Source organism: Macaca nemestrina, chromosome 1 (genome assembly GCF_043159975.1).
Source record: "Macaca nemestrina isolate mMacNem1 chromosome 1, mMacNem.hap1, whole genome shotgun sequence".
NCBI classification, from domain to species: Eukaryota; Metazoa; Chordata; class Mammalia; order Primates; family Cercopithecidae; genus Macaca; species Macaca nemestrina.
In genome coordinates this window covers 106,343,519-106,365,495 of record NC_092125.1, presented here as the reverse complement: position 1 = coordinate 106,365,495, position 21,977 = coordinate 106,343,519, and the positions used below count along the sequence as shown (strand labels likewise).

Genomic DNA, 21,977 nt, shown 5'->3' with positions numbered 1-21,977 from the left:
TGGGCTTCTGCTTGTCTCCTCTTCTCCTGTTGCTCCCTGGTCTGTGTGAGCCTAGATCCCAGGTATGGCCCTACCCTCCTCTTTGGAAGCAATTTATCCCACCACACAGAGAAACACAGGTTTCTCTGGTCCACCTTAGCCTTGTCCTCATTTGCTCCTAAACCCCTTCTCATCTTCTTAATATCAGTCATTCACTAGAGAAGGAAAAAAAATCCTTGTTTTTATTTCCTGAAGGCTTTTTGAAAGCAAAGATGAGCATCCCTCCACATGAGAAAGTCATGTTGGACATAGTTGCGATGTTTCACCAATACAGTGGAGATGATGGTACGATTGACGTGCCAGGTCTGGTGAACTTGATGAGGGAGAATTTCCCCAACTTCCTCCGTGGCTGTGTGGGTGGGGACTCTGCCTGCCCTGTCCTGGGAGAGCATTCATATTTATGCAGGGCAATGAAGTAGTGATTCTTGGAGAGGTCCCGTGTGTTGTGACGTGTCTGAGGAGTCATGTCTGGGAGCTGAATTCACTATTTTTATTGGGTAATTCTGAGCCTGATATGCCTCACTGATCCATCTGTCCCAGCCCTAGGCAGGAGCAGCCCCGTGGAGAGACTAACCATTCAGGGGATGGACACTGGAGCTGAGAATCAGACATGCTGGGCTCCTGTCCTGCCACTGGGCCCCGTGCCGTGTGACCTGGAGAGGTTGCACACATATTCTGGCCATTTATTTCTTCTGCCCAACATAACCTCATCCCTCTGTGAGAGTCACTTCTCTGGGTTCAAGTGGAGCCTTGTCAAGATGAAACTCAATGGAAATCAGAATATTGATAACATGAGCACCACCCTTTACATTTGGCAGAGCTCATTCATATACTGGGTTTTATTTCACTGTTTGAATGCATCACTCTTATTAGCAAAACATAACAGAGAGAATAGAGCACTGTGTCCTAAAGAAAGGGAACCTGGCACTTAACAGTTGGAATGGGAAAGAAATGGAATGGGAGAAGAGTCGACATGTAAGAGAAGGAAGGCGGTCAGCCTGTGCTGGGCCCCTGGGGAGAATGGAGACAGCGCCTATACGGGTGGGTAGGTGGGTGGGTCTGCGGGTCTGTGGCTGATGAAGGCCCCTCACTTTTTACCAGTGTGGTTCCTGGCGGAGCCTGACACCAATCCCTGTGTTTTCCTCATGGAGTCACTCAATGGAGAACTCCTCAGGAACAACCCAGCATTGCTGCTCTCTGTCTTCCACCCACCCCTGTCCCACTTACCCGCTTGCCATGTTCACACCACAGGATGCCTCTTTCTTCTTTTTCCAATTCAAATCTCATTTTTCTTTCTTGTGTGTTTCTCTCCATGCAGGAAAAAAGCGACACAGATTACTTGTCCACTGCCTTTGAGAAAAAAGATGAGAATAAGGATAAGAAGATTAATTATTCTGAGTTTCTTTCCTTGCTGGGGGATGTAGCCATAGACTACCACAAGATAATGCATGGAGCGGTGCCTTGTTTCGGGGGGAGCCAGTCATCCCGCCCCACCCAGGGGCCTCTGAAGACTCCCATGAACAATAAAGCATCTACTCCCACAAGATACTTCCTCCTTTTCCTTGGCTGTGTGTATCTTAGACAGAACAGGAAGTTATTCGTTAACTGCTTTGTAGATGCTCCACTAGATGCAGAAGTGCTCCCTAGCAGATGTCTGCTTCCAGAATGCTCCCCGCAGTGCCCTGAGTCCTGACTGGGTCATTCTTCTTTTTTGGTTGTTGGGGTTTGAGATTCACCTGTGCTCACACACCTGGTAGCACGCATCGTGCCTAGCTTGGCGACCCTAGATCGGGGTGTAAACTGGAACCCTTGCCTGGGGCTTTGCCAGAGGCCAGATGCGCACTTGCTCTCTGCACCACTCTCATGAGTAGAAAGGAGCAGCAGTGGCATGAGCACTAGACCCCTGTCTTCTGGCCTGGCCCCTGCAGCTCTGGCCTTGCTCCTGTGTCTGCTTGTTGGGATCAGTGTGAGCGGATATTGTTGTCTCTCTCTGACATGTGGTTTGCTGAATGCCAGCATCTGGCTGGGCACTGGGGATGCAAAGGCAAAAGAGTCAGTCTTGGGTCAGTGGGGAAATCCTTCCAAAACACATGGAACTGGCTACGAGTCCAGCTGATTCAGGTCCATGCTTTTGGGGTGGTCATTGTTGGATAAGGAGCATCAGATGAAGGGCAGGGAGGAGACAGTTAGTGATGCTTGTCTCTGAGCCTTGTACTCTGCCAGGCAATGAAGATGTGGAAATGAAAATGATGCAATGGTTGTTCCTCCCTACAAGATGCCCATCTTCTTGTGGCCTCTCCACAGGGTGTTGCTATTTCTTCCCAGTTTTAAGTCCTCCAAACCCTTCGGGCCAGGCAGCAGAGTCAGCATTCATCTTAATCACCAGGGTCATGTTTAGACCATTTCCCCATTATTCCTTACACCTCTGTAAATTCCTCCATCTTTGAGCCTCATGTCACGGGATTATCCTCCTTTCTTTCTTCTTTTTTTTTTCTTTTTGATGGGAGTTTCCCTCTGTCACCTAGGCTGGAGTGCAGTGGCTCAACCTTAGCTCACTGCAACCTCCATCTCCCTGGTTCAAGAGATTCTCATGCCTCAGCCTCCCAGGTAGTTGGAATTACAGGTGTGAGCCATCACCTCCTGCTAATTTTTGTATTTTGAGAGGCGGGGTTTCACCATGTTGGCCAGGCTGGTCTTGAACTTCTGGCCTCAAGTGATCCACCCACCTCGACCTCCCAAAGTGCTGGGATTACAGTCATGAGCCACTGTGCCTGGCCATCTTTTTTTTTTTTTTTTTTTTTTTTTTTTTTTTTTTTTTTTTGAGACAGAGTCTTGCTCTGTCTCCCAGGATAGAATGCAGTGGTGCCATCATAGATCAATGATGCAGCCTTGACTTCCTGAGCTTCAGATGATCAAACTTCTCCAAGCTAAAGGAGGAAGTTCGAACACATCACAAAGCAGCTAAAAACCTTGAAAAAAGATTAGACAAATGGCTAACTAGAATAACCAATGTAGAGAAGTCCTTAAATGACCTGATAGAGCTGAAAACCATGGCACAAAAATACGTGACAAATGCACAAGCTTCAACAACCGATTCGATCAACTGGAAGAAAGGGTATCAGTGATTGAAGATCAAATAAATGAAATGAAGCAAGAAGAGAAGTTTAGAGAAAAAAGTAAAAACAAACAAACAAAGCCTTCAAGAAATATGGGACTATGTGGAAAGACCAAATCTACATCCAACTGTTGTACATGAAAGTGACGGGGAGAATGGAACCAAGTTGGAAAACACTCTGCAGGATATTATGCAGGAGAATATCCCCAACCTAGAAAGGCAGGACAACATTCTAATTCAGGAAATACAGAGAACGCCACAAAGATACTCCTCAAGAAGAGAAACTCCATGACACATAACTGTCAGATTCACCGAAGTTGAAATGAAGGAAAAAGTGTTAAGGGCAATCAGAGAGAAAGGTCAGGTTACCCACAAAGGGAAGCCCATCAGACTAACAGTGGATCTCTCAGCAGAAACTACAAGCCAGAAGAGAGTGGGGGCCAATATTCAACATTCTTAAGGGAAAGAATTTTCAACCCAGAATTTCATATCCAGCCAAACTGTTTCATAAGTGAAGGAGAAATAAAATCCTTTACAGACAAGCAAATACTGAGACAGTTTGTCACCACCAGGCCTGCCCTACAAGAGACCCTGAAGGAAGCACTAAACATGGAAAGGAACAACTGGTACCAGCCACTGCAAAAATATGCCAAAATGTAAAGACCATTGATGCTAGGAAGAAACTGCACCAACTAATGAGCAAAATAACCAGCTAACATCATAAAGAAAGGATCAAATTCACACATAACAATATTAACCTTAAATGTAAATGGGCTAAATGCTCCAATTAAAAGACACAGACTGGCAAATTGGATAAACAGTCAAGACCCATCAGTGTGCTATATTCAGGAGATCCATCTCACGTGCAGAGACACACATAGGCTCAAAATAAAGGGATGGAGGAAGATCTACCAAGCAAATGGAAAACAAAAAAAGGCAGGGGTTGCAATCCTACTCTCTGATAAAACAGACTTTAAACCAACAAAGATCAAATGAGACAAAGAAGGCTATTACATAATGGCAAAGGGATCAATTCAACAAGAAGAGCTAACTATCCTAAGTATATATGCTCCCAATACACGAGCACCCAGATTCATAAAGCAAGTCCTTAGAGATGTACAAAGAGATTAAGACTCCCACACAATAATAATGGGAGACTTTAACACCCCACTGTCAACATTAGACAGATCAATGAGTCAGAAATCCTCAATAAAATAATGGCAAACCGAATCCAGCAGCACATCAAAAAGCTTATACACCATGATCAAGAGGGCTTCATCCCTGGGATGCAAGGCTGGTTCAACATACGCAAATCAATAAACGCAATCCAGCATATAAACAGAACCAAAGACAAAACCACATGGTTATCTCAATAGATGCAGAAAAGACCTTTGACAAAATTCAATAGCCCTTCATGCTAAAAACTCTCAATAAATTCGGTATAGATGGAATGTATCTCAAAATAATAAGAGCTATTTATGACAAACCCACAATCAATATCATACTGAATGGGCAAAAACTGGAAGCATTCCCTTTGAAAACAGGCACAAGACAGGGATGCCCTCTCTCACCACTCCTATTCAACATAGTGTTGGAAGTTCTGGCCAGGGCAATCAGGCAGGAGAAAGAAATAAAGGGTATTCAGTTAGGAAAAGAGGAAGTCAAATTGTCCCTGTTTGCAGATGACATGTCTATATTTAGAAGACCCCATCATCTCAGCCCAAAATCTCCTTAAGCTGATAAGCAACTTCAGCAAAGTCTCAGGATACAAAATCAATGGGCAAAAATCACAAGCATTCTTATACACCAATAACAGAAAAACAGAGAGCCAAATCATGAGTGAACTCCCATTCACAATTGCTTCAAATAGAATAAAATACCTAGGAATTCAACTTACAAGAGATGTGAAGGACCTCTTCAAGGAGAACTACAAACCACTGCTCAACAAAATAAAAGAGGACACAAACAAATGGAAGAACATTCCATGCTCATGGATAGGAAGAATCAATATCATGAAAATAGCCATACTGCCCAAGGTAATTTACAGATTCAATGCCATCCCCATTAAGCTACCAATGACTTTCTTCACAGAATTTGAAAAAAAACTACTTTAAAGTTCATATGGAACCAAAAAAGAACCTGCATTGCCAAGACAATCCTAAGCCAAAAGAACAAAGCTGGAGGTATCACACTACCTGACTTCAAACTATACTACAAGGTTACAGGAACCAAAACAGCATGGTACTGGTACCAAAACAGAGATATAGACCAATGGAACAGAACAGAGCCCTCGGAAATAATACCACACATCTACAAACATCTGATCTTTGACAAACCCGACAAAAACAAGAAATGGGGAAAGGATTCCCTATTTAACAAATGGTGCTGGGAAAACTGGCTAGCCATATGTAGAAAGCTGAAACTGGATCCTTCCCTTACACCTTTTACAAAAATTAATTCAAGATGGATTAGAGACTTAAATGTTAGACCTAAAACCACAAAAACCCAAGAAGAAAACCTAGGCAATACCATTCATGACAAAGACATGGGCAAGGACTTCACGTCTAAAACACCAAAAGTAATGGCAACAAAAGCCAAAATTGACAAATGGGATCTAATTAAACCAAAGAGCTTGTGCACAGCAAAAGAAACTACCATCAGAGTGAACAGGCAACCTACAGAATGGGAGAATATTTTTGCAATCTACTCATCTGACAAAGGGCTAATATCCAGAACCCACAAAGAACTCAATCAAATTTACAAGAAAAAAACAAAAAACCCCATCAAAAAGTGGGCAAAGGATATGAACAGACACTTCTCAAAAGAAGACCTTTATGCAGCCAACAGACACATGAAAAAATGCTCATCATAACTGGCCATCAGAGAAATGCAAATCAAAACCACAAATGAGATACCATCTCACACCAGTTAGAATGGCAGTCTTTAAAAAGTCAGGAAACAACAGCTACTGGAGAGGATGTGGAGAAATAGGAACAGTTTTACGCTGTTGGTGGGACTGTAAACTAGTTCAACCATTGTGCAAGACAGTGTGGCGATTCCTCAAGGATCTGGAACTAGAAATACCATTTGACCCAGCCATCCCATTACTGGGTATACACCCAAAGGATTATAAATCATGCTGCTATAAAGACACATGCACATGTATGTTTATTGCGGCACTATTCACAATAGCAAAGACTTGGAACCAACCCAAAACTCCATCAGTGACAGACTGGATTAAGAAAATGTGGCACATATACACCATGGAATACTATGCAGCCATAAAAAAGGATGAGTTGGCCGGGCGCGGTGGCTCAAGCCTGTAATCCCAGCACTTTGGGAGGCCGAGACGGGCGGATCACGAGGTCAGGAGATCGAGACCATCCTGGCTAACACAGTGAAACCCCGTCTCTACTAAAAAATACAAAAAACTAGCCGGGCGAGGTGGCGGGCGCCTGTAGTCCCAGCTACTCGGGAGGCTGAGGCAGGAGAATGGCGGGAACCCGGGAGGCGGAGCTTGCAGTGAGCTGAGATCCGGCCACTGCACTCCAGCCCGGGCGACAGAGCAAGACTCCGTCTCAAAAAAAAAAAAAAAAAAAAAAAAAAAAAAAAAAAAAAGGATGAGTTAATGTCCTTTGTAGGGACATGGATGCAGCTGGAAACCATCATTCTCAGCAAACTATCGCAAGAACAGAAAACCAAACACCACATGTTCTCAATCATAGGTGGGAACTGAACAATGAGAACACTTGGACACAGGAAGGGGAACATCACACACCGGGGCCTGTCGTGGGGTTGGGGTAGGGGGAAGGGATAGCATTAGGAGATATACCGAATGTAAATGATGAATTAATGAGTGCAGCATACCAACTTGGCACATGTATACATATGTAACAAACCTGCACGCTGTGCACATGTACCCTAGAACTTAAAGTATAATAATAAATAAATAAATAAATAAATATAAAGGGAAGGCAGGCCGACATTAGGGATGGCCGGTTGCCTTCTGGACTTTAGAAATGGACTTGAAGGTCCAGCAATTCCACCCCAGGGAGACCCTCTCTTCTTTTCGGAGATCAAGGCTTGAGTCAAGCTCTTCAGTCATTTGCATTATTCTTTTTGGCCTAGTTCCAGATTCTGGGTTCCACATTCTGGAGTCCTCTCCTAAGCTGCACAGGCTGCCTCCCAAGCTGGAAGTTTTTAGATTTTGCACTGCTGTTTACATGAAGTGGTATTGACCAGAATTTGCACAAAAGTATTTTATAATAAAAAATAATGTAGAGTACTTATTATGAGCTGGGATCCAGTACTGCTATGTGCTGGGTAACCAGGAGATCTGAGGTAACAGTGTTTTCCACCCATGATTCCAAGTTTGGATGGAAAGACACGAGGGGAATCTGAGGTAATGCAGCCACTATGGTAGGAGCGGGGTCAGAGTGAGGGAGGCGCAAATGAGGCAGAGATCATTAATTTGGGGGGAAGGGATGGTGGTTCACCCTCTAAATGTCTAAGAGACATTGACAAAAAGCTCAATCTTGAAATGTAATGTGAATGAGACAGATGAAGTATTAAAAGACATTTCTGGCAGAGGCAGCATTTGAAAGATTGGTATAGAGGCATGAAATACTGAGATATACTGATGGGCGGTGTGTTGCGCATACTTGGAATAACAGCGGCTGGGTGAACAGGAGGGATTCAGAGAGTGCTGGGCAGACAGGAAGTCAGGCACCCACCCTTGGGACCCTGGCATGACGGTTCTGGGCAGTGACCAGCAGTCCTGGTGGAGGAGAGAGGAGGAAAATGGGGAAGATGGTTCTAGGCTGGAGATCTGCAGGGAAGGTGTGGCCCAAGGAAAGTGGGCAACAGAGCTAAGAGAGGAAAGAGAGCAATTCTGGGGTGGATGAAGGGGGGCAGGCTGCGTAGAGAAGGCAGCAGGAGACTGGGAAGAGAAAATGGAATCCCAGGGACTGCAGGTCTCTGTGAGTTCCAAGAACAGGTGGAATAAGAATGAGAAAGGGGGAGAAGGAGAGAGAAGAAACCTAATGGTCAGACATTGGGATTTGGAGGTGAAAACTGCAGATCAGTCCTGAATGCTGGTGAGGTGCAGAGTATGTTCAGGAAGGAAGATTCCTGATGAGGAGAGGAGATGCTGGTCTGTGAACAGAGGTGTGAGTGTGGAGTGCAGCAGTCATTCACAAGAGCAAATAACCCATCCTACACACTTCTGCTGGTTGGATAGAAAGAGAATTTTTGAGATGGTTGCCTGATTCCTCCAAGAAAAATGTTTGCCTGACTGACAGGTTAGCAGCAGACTGACCAGGGTGGTAAGAGAGAAGGAGGAATACTAAGAGCGGCTGCACAGAACATGGCCTGGAAGTGGCACTGGGTGAACATTAGCCCTGTGTTGTGGCCTGTATGGAGAGACCCGCCAGTGCTCTGCTAGGACAGCACTGTGTCCTGCTTGTTTCTGCATCCTCAGCCCATAGTACAGTGACTGGCCTGGACTAGACTACCAATAACAAACTACTCATTACCCGCCAGATAGAGGCGCTGCACTTTCTCATCACAATCAGCATGAGCTCTCTGTGTCAGTCCTTAGGGCATTTCCATGGTGCTCCCTTATTCTGGCCAGACTCCTTATTTGGACTCCGGAACTACTTTGAGCTCCTCAAAATCTGGAATATTCATTCATCACCAGAAATCCACTCCTGGCATTTAGCAAACCATCATGGAGGACAGCTCAGCTTCAAGGTGACTCCCTCTCACTTCCACAGGGCCACCCACATAGGCACATGCACACAAGCACACAGCACAGGGAGAGGACACAGCCCCTGAAGCCCAGACCACAGGACAAGGGAGCCCATCCTCAGGGAACTACTGAGCCTCCCATTCCTAGTCACATGGGCCCTGAGCCTGATCCCACCCAGGAATCCCTATGTGAGTGGTTTCTGTTTCCCCAAGCCCTGGAGAACAGCTGGGGTGGGAGCAGGAGGGCAGGAGCACACTGAGAGATGCCAGCTCCTTCTGAGTGCAGTATCTAAATACATCCGAATGACCTGGTCCATGCCTTGACAAGGAGGGGCATTGCTGTGACCTCGCAGAGGCCTTCTACCAGCTTCCACCTGTAACCTGCTGTGGTGGCTGCATTTAGGGAGTGGGGCAGAGGCCGATGCCAGGACCTGTGTGAGAGGCAGTTCAGTGCTGCTGGAGGCCACAGGGAGAACATTGGTGGTGGGACATTACTCCTGGGTGACCCACTGGATGGGGGTGGTGGGGATTCTCCAACAAAGTTAGCCTGGAATTGGCAGTTTTGACAATGTAGGTCACCAAAGAGAAGAAGGAAATAAGGCAAGTGTCTGGTGGGAGGAGACACTTTATTGTTCCTGGGGTCTCTGGAGGCCCCTGGGTGGGGCTGGATCACTGGCTTCCCCCGGAACAGGGCGCCCCTCCGTGGCTTTGCTTGTGGTAGTCTGTGGCTATGTCTCCCAGCAAGGACAGAAACTCAGAAAAATCAATCTTCTTATCCTCATTCTTGTCCTTTCTCTCAAAGACATTGGTCAGGTAATGTATGCCCTTTTTGTCCTGTGAAGAGAAAAACGTACAAACAAGAAAAATTCAATCACAAACGAGTTTTGGGCTGGGAGTGGAGAGGAGGAGGCAGAGACAGAGACAAATGCCTAGATCTGCACAGGTGTCATGGCGGGGCTGGGAGTGCCGGGCGAGTGGGTGAAGTTGGGGTGAGGATGTGAATGTTATCCCTGGAGTTCTCTAGGGAGACTTTTTGTCTCAAACCTCAGATGGGAGGCAGGTCCTGTCCCGAGGCGCTCTGTTTAGTGACCTTGGGGAGAGCAGTCCCCTGTCCCAGCCTCACTCTCACCTGTCCCCAACCTTTAAGAGCACTGGCTACCTTAGTTCTACACCAGGGCCCCCAAATTGGCCCTCATGCTTTGTTCTCTTCTTTCTCTGACCTCCTCTCCTTTCTTCTCTTTTTCCACCAAACACGTCTTCTGGGTTCCCTGCTTTTGGTCATCTAGACCCTTTGGTACCTAGTAGCCCACAGTTTTTTTCAGATTTGCTAATGAGTCTTGTTTATTGCAAAGAGGGCTATTGATTTCTACTAGCAATGGAACTTCTAGTTCTTTCTCATTGATCTCAAGGATGTTGATGTGGGGCCTTAGGGAAGCAGGACCTGAGCATGTCAGTTTAGTCTCACAGAGAGGGGGTCAGTGAGCACTGGGAGGGGACTGTGCACCGCCCTCAAGCTGCACACTTTGCTGACCATCTCATAACCTCATTTATATCTGTATAACTCTTTCCCATTTTCATACTTTTTTGCCTATCATCCTTAGATTCCCATATGATCCAAGCAATAAATTTGCAAATGGGAAATGTTTTAATCAGAGGATGAGGGTGACCCGTCCAAAGACACATAGTAAAATATATCCTCAGCCATGCCAGCGTCCAACCAACATTGAGAAGCTAAACTCCGACTCACACAGGCACTGAGGAAGTTGGGGAAGTTCTCCTTCATCATCGTCAGCAGGCTTGGCTTGTCAATCTTGTCATCACGTCTGGTGTATTTGTGAAACATGTCGATCATGCCTATTATGGACGTCTCAGCTTGAGTGTTGCTCATCTTGGCTTTCAGAAAGGCTTCAGGAAATAAAGACAATCATTTTTTTCCCTTCATTTAAGTTAGGGTCTCTATGTGGGGGTGTTGAAGGAGGGCTGAGGACAGAGGAAAAACAGCCCTAAGATGGAACAGAAGGAACTCGATTTTTAAAAATGTGATGGGATAAGTTGCTCAAAAATGAGAGGGTAGGACCAAGTCTGACACCTGGCCCACCCTGGCCAGGGCCAAGAGGAGATGCAGGTGGATGGCGGAAGTCCAGCTGTGGGCAGAGCTTTGGAGAGGGAGAAGCAGGGAGAGTCGGAGGCCCAGCAACACATGGAAGAACTGAGCTGGGACCCCTCCAGTCTCGGCCAGCACATGGCAGACCCCACTCTTAAAACAGCACCAAATCCATCTCCTCCAGCTTCACAGCTGGGGTGAGAGTCACGGGGGCAGGACAATATCCTTGGTGATCTGGTCTCTGACCCTCCTGGGCTGCTTCAGGAACCAGACACCATGGGCCCCACCTTGACTCAAGTGCAAGCCCTGCATGACATGGTGTATGCAGGCTCCAGGTGCACATGTGAGGATGGACGTGAGTGTGAACAGGAAACACAGCCCTGTCCCGAGCACAGGGGGGCCCTTCCTGCATTCCCCTGGGAATGAGAAACGGGAATGGCCTCTGTTACAAGGAACAGACATAACCCCTTGGTTCTTAAGCTGCTGGATGGGATGGGAGTGAGGTGGTTGTCGCTTCATGTCTGCTCTTGGGAATTATCTGCACCCTCGGAATCACCAAGGCTTGACCCTGTTTAAATAAGAAGGTCTGACTTCCCAAAGCAAATTGTCCAGCCGGTGGTCAGTCTGGGCTGGCCTGCACCCCAAGCCTGAAAAATAGGACAGTGCAGCTCCCACTTCCCACACTTTCCAAAGAACCAGAAAAGGACCTTGGCTAACGTGTGTGGGTGTCTGACAATAAACCCCCAACTCCTCTCAACGCAGGAGAAAGCTCCATGCTGGCAACTGACTAAGAGGAGCCACCCAAAGCTTTTTTGATTCTGAGGCCAAGGCTAGACGCCAAGCCCTGTGCCCAGAGGGTGCCTGAGAATTTGCAGGTTGTGGTAGGGAGTGAGGGAGCTTTGGCTGCTCAATACCTTACCCAGGTAAGGGCAAGCCATCTGGCCAGGGCTATGCTGTGTCGGGGTCCCAGGCCTTGGGGTTTGGAGAGCCTCCAAAGCATTCACAGGGGATCCTTAGCCCTCCACCCTCTGTGGGGGCAGAGCTAGGGAGGGGATTCAACAGCTGGGACCCCAACAGGCGGATGAATCCAGGGAGGAAGAAGACAGGGAAGGTCCTGTGCTCAGGTCCCACTGGGGACATTTCCACAGGAGTTGTCTCAGGAGATCCCAAAGGAGCAACGGACAGGTCTAGTTCAGCCACCTGGTTTTACAGATGTGGGCTTTGGTGTCAAGTGAAGGTCACACAGCCCAGCTAATGGCAGAGCTGGCCTAGACCCAGGCTCCTGAGTCTTCGTCCACAGCCCTTTCCCTTCCTAGAGGCAGCACAGCAGACTGGGCACTGGGCACTTCTAGAAAACGCAAAGACGTAGGTGAGACTTACCAGAGCTGGGAAGCGACACGAGGAGCAGGATGAGTGAGATGTGTGTGTTTGGAAAAAGAGCAGTCCCTTTATAAGGCTCAGCCTGGCTCTTCCCAGGGGCTGGGAGGCCTCGGGCCACCTCTGTCATCTGTTTCTTGGAGCCTTGCCCTACATCAGGTGGGTGGGACACACCCAGGAGGCTATGCTCAGGGTTTCTGACCAGGGAGCCAGGTCACCAGGTCCCACCCCACCCCAGAGACCTCACCTGGGGACTTCCCTGGCTCAACCTTGATTTGAGGGTAAGGCAGCCAGTGCATGTGTAGTAGCAAGTCAGGAAATGGGAGAAAAGAGCACTGGGCCTCTGGACCCAAAGAGGATGGAGTTTCAGACTCCTGAAGGTAGCATGGTCTTGTTTGTTCCCTCTCTCAATCCTTCCACACAATTGTTGTGACAGCGTGTTCTACGACCCCACCACGTACTGAGCATTCTAATGTCCATACATCAAGATACCTGCTGCTCCTGCATCCTCCTCAACCCTCATAGTCCTAAGAGGCAGGTGCTGCAATCTCTATTTTAGGAAAGGAGAAGTTGAGATGTTCCCAAGTTTACTCAGCTGGTAAACATAGCAAATCATACGAACACAGAAGAGGCAAAATCAAATCCTTACTCGTGTGCCCTGTGCTATAGGTCTTGGGTCACATCAGGGGCTGCCCTATGGGAACTCAGAGTCCAGTGAGGGAAGCAAGGTTACTTCATTGCTAACCATTGGTCAGCCCCTCACAGAAGCCCTGGACTCAGGTGGGGGGACTGGGGTCAGGGTCCCACTATCTAGGTTGGGTGGTGGAGTGACCCCCCGTGGAATGAGCCTAGAGGCAGGGAGTGGGAAAAGTTCTTTCCTGCCCCATGGCACTAACTTCCCAGAAAGTCTTCAGCGTTTTTCCTCCTCCTATGCAAAACAGCCTGTGTAGGAGTTGGGAGCTGTGCCTTTGGCTGTAATGTGCCCTACCCTGCTGTGGAAAGGCTGACCCAGGTAGGGGCAAGAGGATTGGGAAGGCATGGGAGTCCCTGGGGCATGGTGAGGAAAGGGAGATGATGAATCACTGACATGGACATTTTCTGCTAACCCCTTCCAATGTTCCTTTTAAGGTACAAGAGAGCTCCAGGTTCATTTAGTGCCAGCCCCTTAAGCACTCTGGGGCTCCATAGAGCTGATGTGATGTCTCCCTAGGTGGGACCTATTTTCTCCACCCATCATATTTCTTCAAGTTCCTTCTCCATCAGTACTTACGTAACCAGGGGGGCCTGTTTCTCCCTCTCCCACTTCCCCATATGATGGCAATATTACTTTTAGTGGCAAAAGATACACACACACAGACACACACACACACAGTGGAATACTACTCAGCTATGAATAAAGAATGAAATCATGCCTTTCACAGCAACATGGATGGAACTGGAGGCTATTATTTTAAGTGAAATTACTCAGAAACAGAAAGTCAAATACTGTGCACCTTCACGTGTGAGTGGGAGCTACATCACGCATACAGATGGAGGTAGAGAGTAGAATCATAGACACTGGAGACTGCGAATTGCAGGAGGTCAGGTGGTGGGTGAAGGATGAGACATTTCTTGGTGGGTACAATGCTTGCTATTTAGGATGGCTACATTAAAAACCTGGACTTCACCACTGTGCGATATATTCATATACATTTGTATGCAGGTTTTTGTGTGGACATAAGTTTGCAATTCTTTTGGGTAAATCCCAAGGAGTGTGATTTCTGGATCCTATGGTAAGAGTATGTTTAGTTTTTTAAGAAAGCACCAAACTGTCTTCCAAAGTGGCTGTATTATTTTGTGTTCCTGCTGTCAATGAATGAGAGTTCCAGTTGCTCCACATCCTTCTTCAGCATTTGGTGTTCTCAGTGTTCCAGATTTTGGCCATTCTCATAAGTGTTTACTGGTATCTCATTGTTGTTTTAATTTGCATTTTCTTGAGGACTTACGATGTGGAGCATCTTCTGATATGCTTATTTGTCATCTGCTGTGTCTTCTTTGATGAGATGTCTGTTCAGGTCTTTGGCTCATTTTCTAATTGGTTGGTTTGTGTTCTTATTGTTGAGTTTTAAGAGTTCTTTGTATGTTTTGGATAACACTCCTTTGTCTGATATTTCTTTTGTAAACATTTTCTCCCAGTCTTTAGCTTGTCTTTTCATTCTCTTGACAATATCTTTCACAAAGCAGAAATGTTTAATTTTCAAGAAGTCCAGCTTACAAATTCTTTTTTTATGGATTGTGCCTTGGTGTTGCATCTAAAAAGTCATCACCAAAACCAAGATGATCAAATTTCCTCTTATGCTACCATCTAGGAATTTTGCAATATTGTGTTTTGCATTTAGGTCTATGATTCATTTTGAGTTATGTATCATCACTGTTTAGAAAAAAGGACCAGAGGAAAAGCAATACAAAAGGAATGAGGGAAAACAATATTAATACAAGACAACAAAGAATTCTAAGAAAATGGATTAAATGAAAAAGAAGAATATTTCTTATAGATTAGTGTGCAAGTGACCAAGATAATAGTCTTATCCTTTTTTTCTTTCTTTTTTTTTTTTTTTTTTTTTTGAGACAGATTTTCACTCTTGTTACCCAGGCTAGAGTGCTATGGTATCATCTTGGCTCACTGCAACCTCCTCCTCCTGGGTTCAAGGATTCTCCTGCCTCAGCCTCCAGAGTAGCTGGGATTACAGGCCCACGCCACCACATCCAGCTAATTTTTGTATTTTTGGTAAAGACAGGGAGTGTCATCATGTTGGCCAGGCTAGTCTCGAACTTCTGACCTCAGTTGATCCACCTGCCTCGGTCTCCCAAAGTGCTGGGATTACAGGTGTGAGCTACCAGGCCCAGCAATAATAGTCCTATCCTTATACACACAAGAACATAATTTTGAATAATATAAAGCAAACACTGAAAGAAATTAATGGAAACTGACAAACTTATATCACTTGGCAGGTTTTGGCAGATTCTGCCCAGAAACTCAACAGAGTCGTCAGATAACAAAACACCAGTAATAGTACAGAGCAGGACCGGCAGATACTGCTACAGCCCAGAAGCAGCCCCGGACACAAGGCCCCGCAGATGTGTCCAATAAACACTAACCTCCAGAAATAGGTGGCTAGCTGTATCTGGCTTGAAGACCATAATTTGATGATTCCTGATATAAACTATTTGAACAACACACTTAAATTTATTTACACACACATACATTCATAAATTCGTGCCCAACCATAGAGAATACACATAAATTTCAAACATACTTGAGACATCCAAAAAACTGATCATTTGTTTTTGCTAAAATGAAAATCTCAGCAAATTAGCTTTAATAGGGGCCTTATCTTTTGCACTTGCTGATCAGGTTGAACCCTGTGAGCCCTTCCCCTGTGTCATGTCTGGAACAAACACTCTCCATAAACCTGCCCCGCCCCATCACACATCCAACCTCCCAGCCACTGCTGATCCCCAGGAGAGCTCACAACAGGCTGGTCCTGAACAGGAATCTGGCTGGTTGATATCTTCATCTCTTCCTTCTTTTGGGGGAGCTCCCCTCTCCCCAGTCTGAGGTAGGGGCAACATCCTTCTGGATCTATTGAAGATCTCAAGTTGCTGAGGAAAGAGGACAGAAAACAATTTGTTCTTTTTGCTGTATTTTATCCATTCACTTATGCTATGAGTGCTGACTCTGTTCTGGGTGTGCGGATGTTGGGGTGGCAGGGAGATGGAATGGATGTGGACCGTGCTTTGAGCAATGCTCTGGTCCCAGGAGAGAACTCCAATAAACCACTGGGTGTTGAGAGAGTGGAGCGGGACAGAGCCAGGAAGCCCCAGGTCCCCAGGCAGTTCAGTGGTCACTTTCTCTGTGAAGCCTTCTCCAGGCAGAGCCATCATCCCCATGTCCCTGTGCATCTCAGTGACAGCCCTGGCTGCACATACACTATGTTTGCTGCCACCTGGCCCTGTCTTATATTGTGCCCCCAGCCTCCAGTGCAGAGAACTCCATAAACATTGGCCGAACTAGCAAGTGAGGCAGGTGTCTTCAGAAAGGTTCAGATAAAGTGTGTGGGAATTCAGAACAGGGGAAATCACTTTTCAGGTGGGGGAGCCAGGGGAATTTTGTCGGGGCGCCCTTTCAATAGGCCATAGAGCACTTCCAGGAGCCACGGTGAGAGGGACAGGGCAGAGGGAGCCACAGGAATGTTCCGAGACAGCCAGCTGTTCTGTTTGGGGTCCTTCTGGGTGGTGTTGGCCGGCTGCATCTCTAGACTCGAGCAGCAGTTGGGAGAGCGGGACAGAGAGAGTTCCATGGTGTTCAGAAGAGATTATTCGGACTCAGTTCTGCTGTGAGCCACCCACACTGGAGGATCCATCCACACTGGAGGAAGAGGACACCCAGCTGCAGCCCAGAGCCTGTGGTCCCACTGTTAGGTTTTGAAGGGAAGGCAAGGGTTAAAGAAAGACACAGAGAGAGTCGGGGGCTCTATGGCAAGGCAGGTTTTCTGTCCAGCACAAGACCTGAGGAGGTGGGGGACCAGCTTAATGCCAGACGCCCTGCCGCTTACAGGCTGGGGTAATTTATAGGTCTAGGTGGGGGTCTGGGCAGTATGGCTTGCTCGCCGGGAGGATATTGATAAGATGTTCCTACGATCGGGTGGTTTGGACCTTTTTCCCGCGGATGTGATAGGCTGTTCTTTGGACCTTTGCCCTGCAGGATACGATAGGGATGTTCCCTCAGTTGGGCCTTTGCCCGGCAGGGTATGATACGGGTGCTCTTGTGCCTTGTGGTCAGGCCCGAATCCACATGGAATGTTTCACTCTGACGAGGCTCCGCAAAATGGCAGGGGGCTTACAAAATGGTGCAGTTTGGACTAACACCCACCATCCCGTCTAGAATGGGTTTGCTGGGAGGATTTAGTGTGAATTCTGTTGCCTGATAAAGGAGGTTGCTTTTTCGGAGGCCACACACACAGACAGTGCTGGGAAGTGACCCATGCGTACCCCGAGAAATGTATCTGTTCAACCAAATTTCACGTTGGCCATGATCATTCCTCACCTCACCCAAGCTTAAGAGGCTGGGCCCTGTAGGTTAAAACTGGCAAGCTGGAGAAAGCAGTGGAGGCCACTGCAGGAAGGTTCTCTGGCCAAGGGGGACTTTACAATTTTGACTTACAGTCAGGGCTGTTCCTGTTACAGTTGGCCCCAGTCAGAGGCCCAGGATGAAACTCTGGCCCTGAGCGCAGACTTGGTTTTCTGTTTCCCAAACTTCCACATGGTGGCGCTACCGAGCACCCACCTCGCCCTGGTTGCTGAGGGAGGCAGTATCACGTAGCTGGGTCCTTCGCGGTTTCTGCCCTTCCTCGAGTTGTGAGTGCCACGTCGGGCACCAATCTTGCACCTTTAAAAAAAAGAGATTTTCACCAAAAGCTTCTGAAAGGCAGAGGGCTTTTCTTAATTAATTTGTATTCTTTTCTCTCTCCAATGCCTACCAGAGGGCACTTCACAAAATCATATACTGGGGATGCAATTGTTAATCGAGTTGGTAGGGAACAAATTAAGATAATTGAATTTTTAGTAATGGTGGGTTAAGTAAATCTTGATGCCTGTACACATGGAATCCCTGTGATGATACGAAATGGACATTTGGTCTTTGTCCCTGTTCCTGACGCTGAGCGTCTGAAACCTCTGGAATCTCCTGAATGACAGGGGTGAGGGAGCATCTTTTGTTACTCATAACAATCCCCTTCCAGCCATACTGAGTGTGTGCTAATGAAGTGACTCTTCGTGGACCCCTAGACAGCTTCAGGATGGGGCTGGTTGCCAGAGGAAGCAACCATGTGATTGGAGGGCGGGAGCTTTCAGCCCCAGGCTGGGCCTCCAGAGAGCTGCTGGGGAAGGACTTCAATCACCAGTGGCCAATTGTTTAATCAACCATGCCGAAATAAAGTGACTGCCATAGAAACCCCAAACAATGGGGCTCAGAGAGCTGTCGGACTGCTGAGCGGGTGGGGTGCCGGAAGGGTGGGCGCCTGGGTGGGCCTGGGAGCTCCGTGCTGCCCCTCATACCCTCGGTGTCTCTTCCACGTGGCTTTTCCTAAGTTGTATTCTTTGTAACAAACCAGTAATCATGGGTAAAGTGCCTCCTTGAGTCCTGTGAACTCTTGTAGCAGATTATCCAACCTGAGGAGGGTTTTTTAGGAACCTCCAATTTTAGCCAGTCAGTCAGAAGTATGGGAGGTCAGGTGCTGCGATTGGCATCTGAAGTGGGGCCAGTGTTGTGGGGCTGAGCCTTCACCTTGTGGGGTCTGTGCTAACTCTGGGTAGTTAGGGTCAGAATGGAGTTGCAGGATATCCTGTTGGTGTTCAGAGAGTTGGAGAGCTAGTTGGTGTGGAGATTTAAAAAAAAAGAAATACAACCCCCACAAATTTGGTGTCAGAAGTGTTGTGAGCCAGAATGGTTCAGGAATTCCATATAATGTAGCTATCTAGAATCAATCGCTCAAAAAATATTTAAGAATTGGGGAAATGTTTTAAAAATAGCCCTCATTGAAAAAGCAGATGATAAAGCAGCTGGGAAAGGGCAAGGCCGTGGCCCACAGGGTGGACGTGGAGTGGGCTTGGGGAGTGGGTTAATGGGACGTGATTGTTCCACATGAGACAAGGCCACAGAACTCAGGAAACAAAGCTTGTTTTGAGCAAGAGTCATGTCAGATTTTGAGAGAAGGCAGAACAGAGAGAAGATATCTTTACATAGGTGAAGCTAAGAGTTCGTAAGAAAGTGTTCTCCGCCTTCACGTTCACAGCCAATTGATTTTCAACAAGCCCGCCAAGCCCATTCAATGGAGAAAGAATAGTCTTCAACAAATGGTGCTGAGACAAGTGGGCAGCCACATGCAAAATAATGAAGCCATACCCCTTCCTTCCTTCGTACACACAAATTAACTCAAAATGGGTCACAGCCCTACACATAAGAGCTAAAACAAACTCTTAGAAGAAAATATAGAAGTAAATCTTCAAGACTGAGGTCTTGAATATCTTTGCATATGCTATTGAGGCTTTATAACTTTGCTTTCCACAGTTAGACCTACAATCCACTTGGAATTGTCGTTTTGTCTGCTTGTGAGGTCTAGTTTCATGAGAATGAGCACCCAATTGATCCCATAAAATGTATCGAAAAGCTCGTGCTCAGCAGTGCCACTTTTGTCACAGAATAAATATACTACACGTGTGTGTCTTTTTCTCAGGCCTCTGTTTAGTTCTGTTGATCTATTTGACTGTCCTTGAACCAGCCCGGCAGTATCTGTTACCAGAGCTATTGTGATAAATCTTCACGTCTAGTACTGTAGATCCTTCCATCTTTTTCATGATTGTCCTGGGTATTCTTGGCCTTTCCGTATACTTTTTAGAGTTAACTCGTCAATTCCAGCAAGGACTTTGGAATTGGGATTGCACTGAATCTATAGGTTGTGTTTGGGAGAACTGACAGCTTTACAATAGCAGAGTGTTTCAGTCCATGAACATGGCGTATCCCTTACTAAAAACCTTTCAGTGGTTTCCCATCCTGCTTAAAGTTCAAATTTTGCTTGTCCTCTGCCTGCCCCTCATACCTCATCTCCTGTCTCTCTGAACTCCATTTACACCACTCCAGCCCTTCTTTCTGCCCCTCCATCAGCCCAGACAGGCTCCCCCTGAGCACCTCTGTTCCAGCTCTTTCCTCTAACCATGGGGCCCTTCTCCTGCTCTCCCCAAGGGTGGATCCCTGTTATTTATTCTGAGCCAAATATGAGTGGCCATGGCCCATGACACAGGCTGAGGCGTGTGGATCACCTGAGGTCAGGAGTTTGAGACCAGCCTGGCCAACATGGCAAAACCCTGTCTCTACTAAAAACACAAAAATTAGCTGGGCATGGTGGCGGGCACCTGTAATCCCAGCCACTTGGGAGGCTGAAGCAGGAGAATCACTTGAACCCAGGAGGTGGAGGTTGCAGTGAGCTGAGATCGCGCCATTGCACGCCAGCCAGGGAGACAGAGTGAGACTCCATCTCAAAAAAAAAAAGAAAAAGAAAAAGAAAAAGAAAGATTAAAAAGGTCTGTAAAGAAGAAAGTATAAATAGGCTAGTGAGTACTGCAAAAATCCCAAAAGGAGCCTCAATATTTAATCAGTATAACCTGGTTCATTGTCTTGAGTACCATACTACATTTCTTTAATTTTTAAGATAATTGCTTGATTCTCTTCACCTCCACGCCACTGCCCTCTTAGCTAACAATTGAATATTATCCTTCTTGAGGTCTTTCCAATCCTTGAGTTGTCTAAAACCCTTGGTGGGAGCAGACTTGGGGTCGGGAGTGCTTCAAGGGTCAATTGTGGGTAAACTTCTGAAGACTCAATTCTGATTTTTTTTTTAATCTTGCCCAAATTCCTATCTAAGGGATCTGGGGAGACAAGCCCTACAAACCATAAATTCTCATCAGATGGGTTTTATTTAACCCTGTATATCATGACTTACTTTCCATCCTGACTCCCGTATAACATTACAAGGCAAGAAAGAAAATCAAAATATTTTACCCCAAAAATATGTTTCTTTGTCACATGTTGAAATGGCCCTGCAAACTTTGTCCTTTGTGGGGGAAAATTCACATGTGTAAAAAATCTCTATTAACACAGCTAGACCTTTTCCTTCCAGGCCCCTACAATTCTGAATAGATTAACTGAGAGTCTAGCACCTTTTAAAGGGTCTGAATATGAAATATTTTGTCAACTACTGTTTCTAAGGGCAACTTCCATGAGACTTCAAAAGAATATTGGTCTCCACAATCTTTTATCTTAACCTGAACATTTCATTTCTATTTGTCCCAGGTCCTTCCTCTCCATTAGCCTGCCCAGCATACCTGGAGCGCCTGCAGATGGCAAGCTGTTAGAAGTAGAAGTAGAAGCTAGAAAGCACTTCCCTAAAGGCAAGCACTTGCTAATCACAGGTCTTAGCTGAGGGAAGGGAAAGAGAAGACTTGTCTTTGAATCTTCTCAATGAAGATTGAAGTCTCTGGGACGCACAAAGGATACAACTGGAATGGCCGTGAGAGGCCATTCATGAGAGGCAAAGCAGGTGGGAGTTGGAAGTGGTGAGCCAGGACTTTGGGCAATTTATCTTAGCAATCACTTGACTCCGATGACACCAGACATGGAAAAGCCAATGCTGAATAGAATAACACTGGAAAATGAGAGTGAGTGGTTCACTGTGACCCCAATCCAAAAGAAATAGTCTAATAGGGGAATTTCAGTAACAAGCTGGAGGTGAGATACTTAAAGGTATAGGACCTTTTTCTTGTCCCTCAAATCCCAGTTTTTGACCAAATAATGGCAACTATATATATATGCCACTTGGGATTAGTTTGGATCCTCCAAGAAGAGGCCAAGATTAGGCATGCAAAAATGTCATTGGAGGAAACATCTGTGAAGGGATGACTGGGGAGGAAGAAGATAGCAAGAGAAGTCAGGGAAAGTCTTCAGACTTCAATACAAACCTGACACCTGAGAAGAGACCCAAGAGGAAGGAGAATTGGGTA

General features: G+C 46.5%; 1 protein-coding gene across 2 annotated transcripts in view; it reads right to left on the bottom strand.

Moving 5' to 3' along the window:
* Positions 1-9,509: 9,509 nt before the first annotated feature.
* The window catches only part of LOC105497929 (protein S100-A7), a 69,706-nt gene continuing 57,238 nt past the window's right edge, over positions 9,510-21,977 (bottom strand). Inside the window, exons 2-5 of one of the 2 annotated variants that reach the window (XM_071085181.1) lie at positions 17,710-17,811; positions 15,862-16,025; positions 10,650-10,807; positions 9,510-9,736 (exon numbers count right to left, since the gene is read on the bottom strand). In XM_071085181.1, coding sequence (XP_070941282.1) covers positions 9,572-9,736; positions 10,650-10,807; positions 15,862-15,940 — 402 coding nt within the window. In that variant the 5' untranslated portion in view covers positions 15,941-16,025; positions 17,710-17,811 and the 3' untranslated portion in view covers positions 9,510-9,571. The remainder of the gene's footprint in view (positions 9,737-10,649; positions 10,808-15,861; positions 16,026-17,709; positions 17,812-21,977) is intronic. The other variant, XM_071085179.1, reaches the window with a different exon arrangement.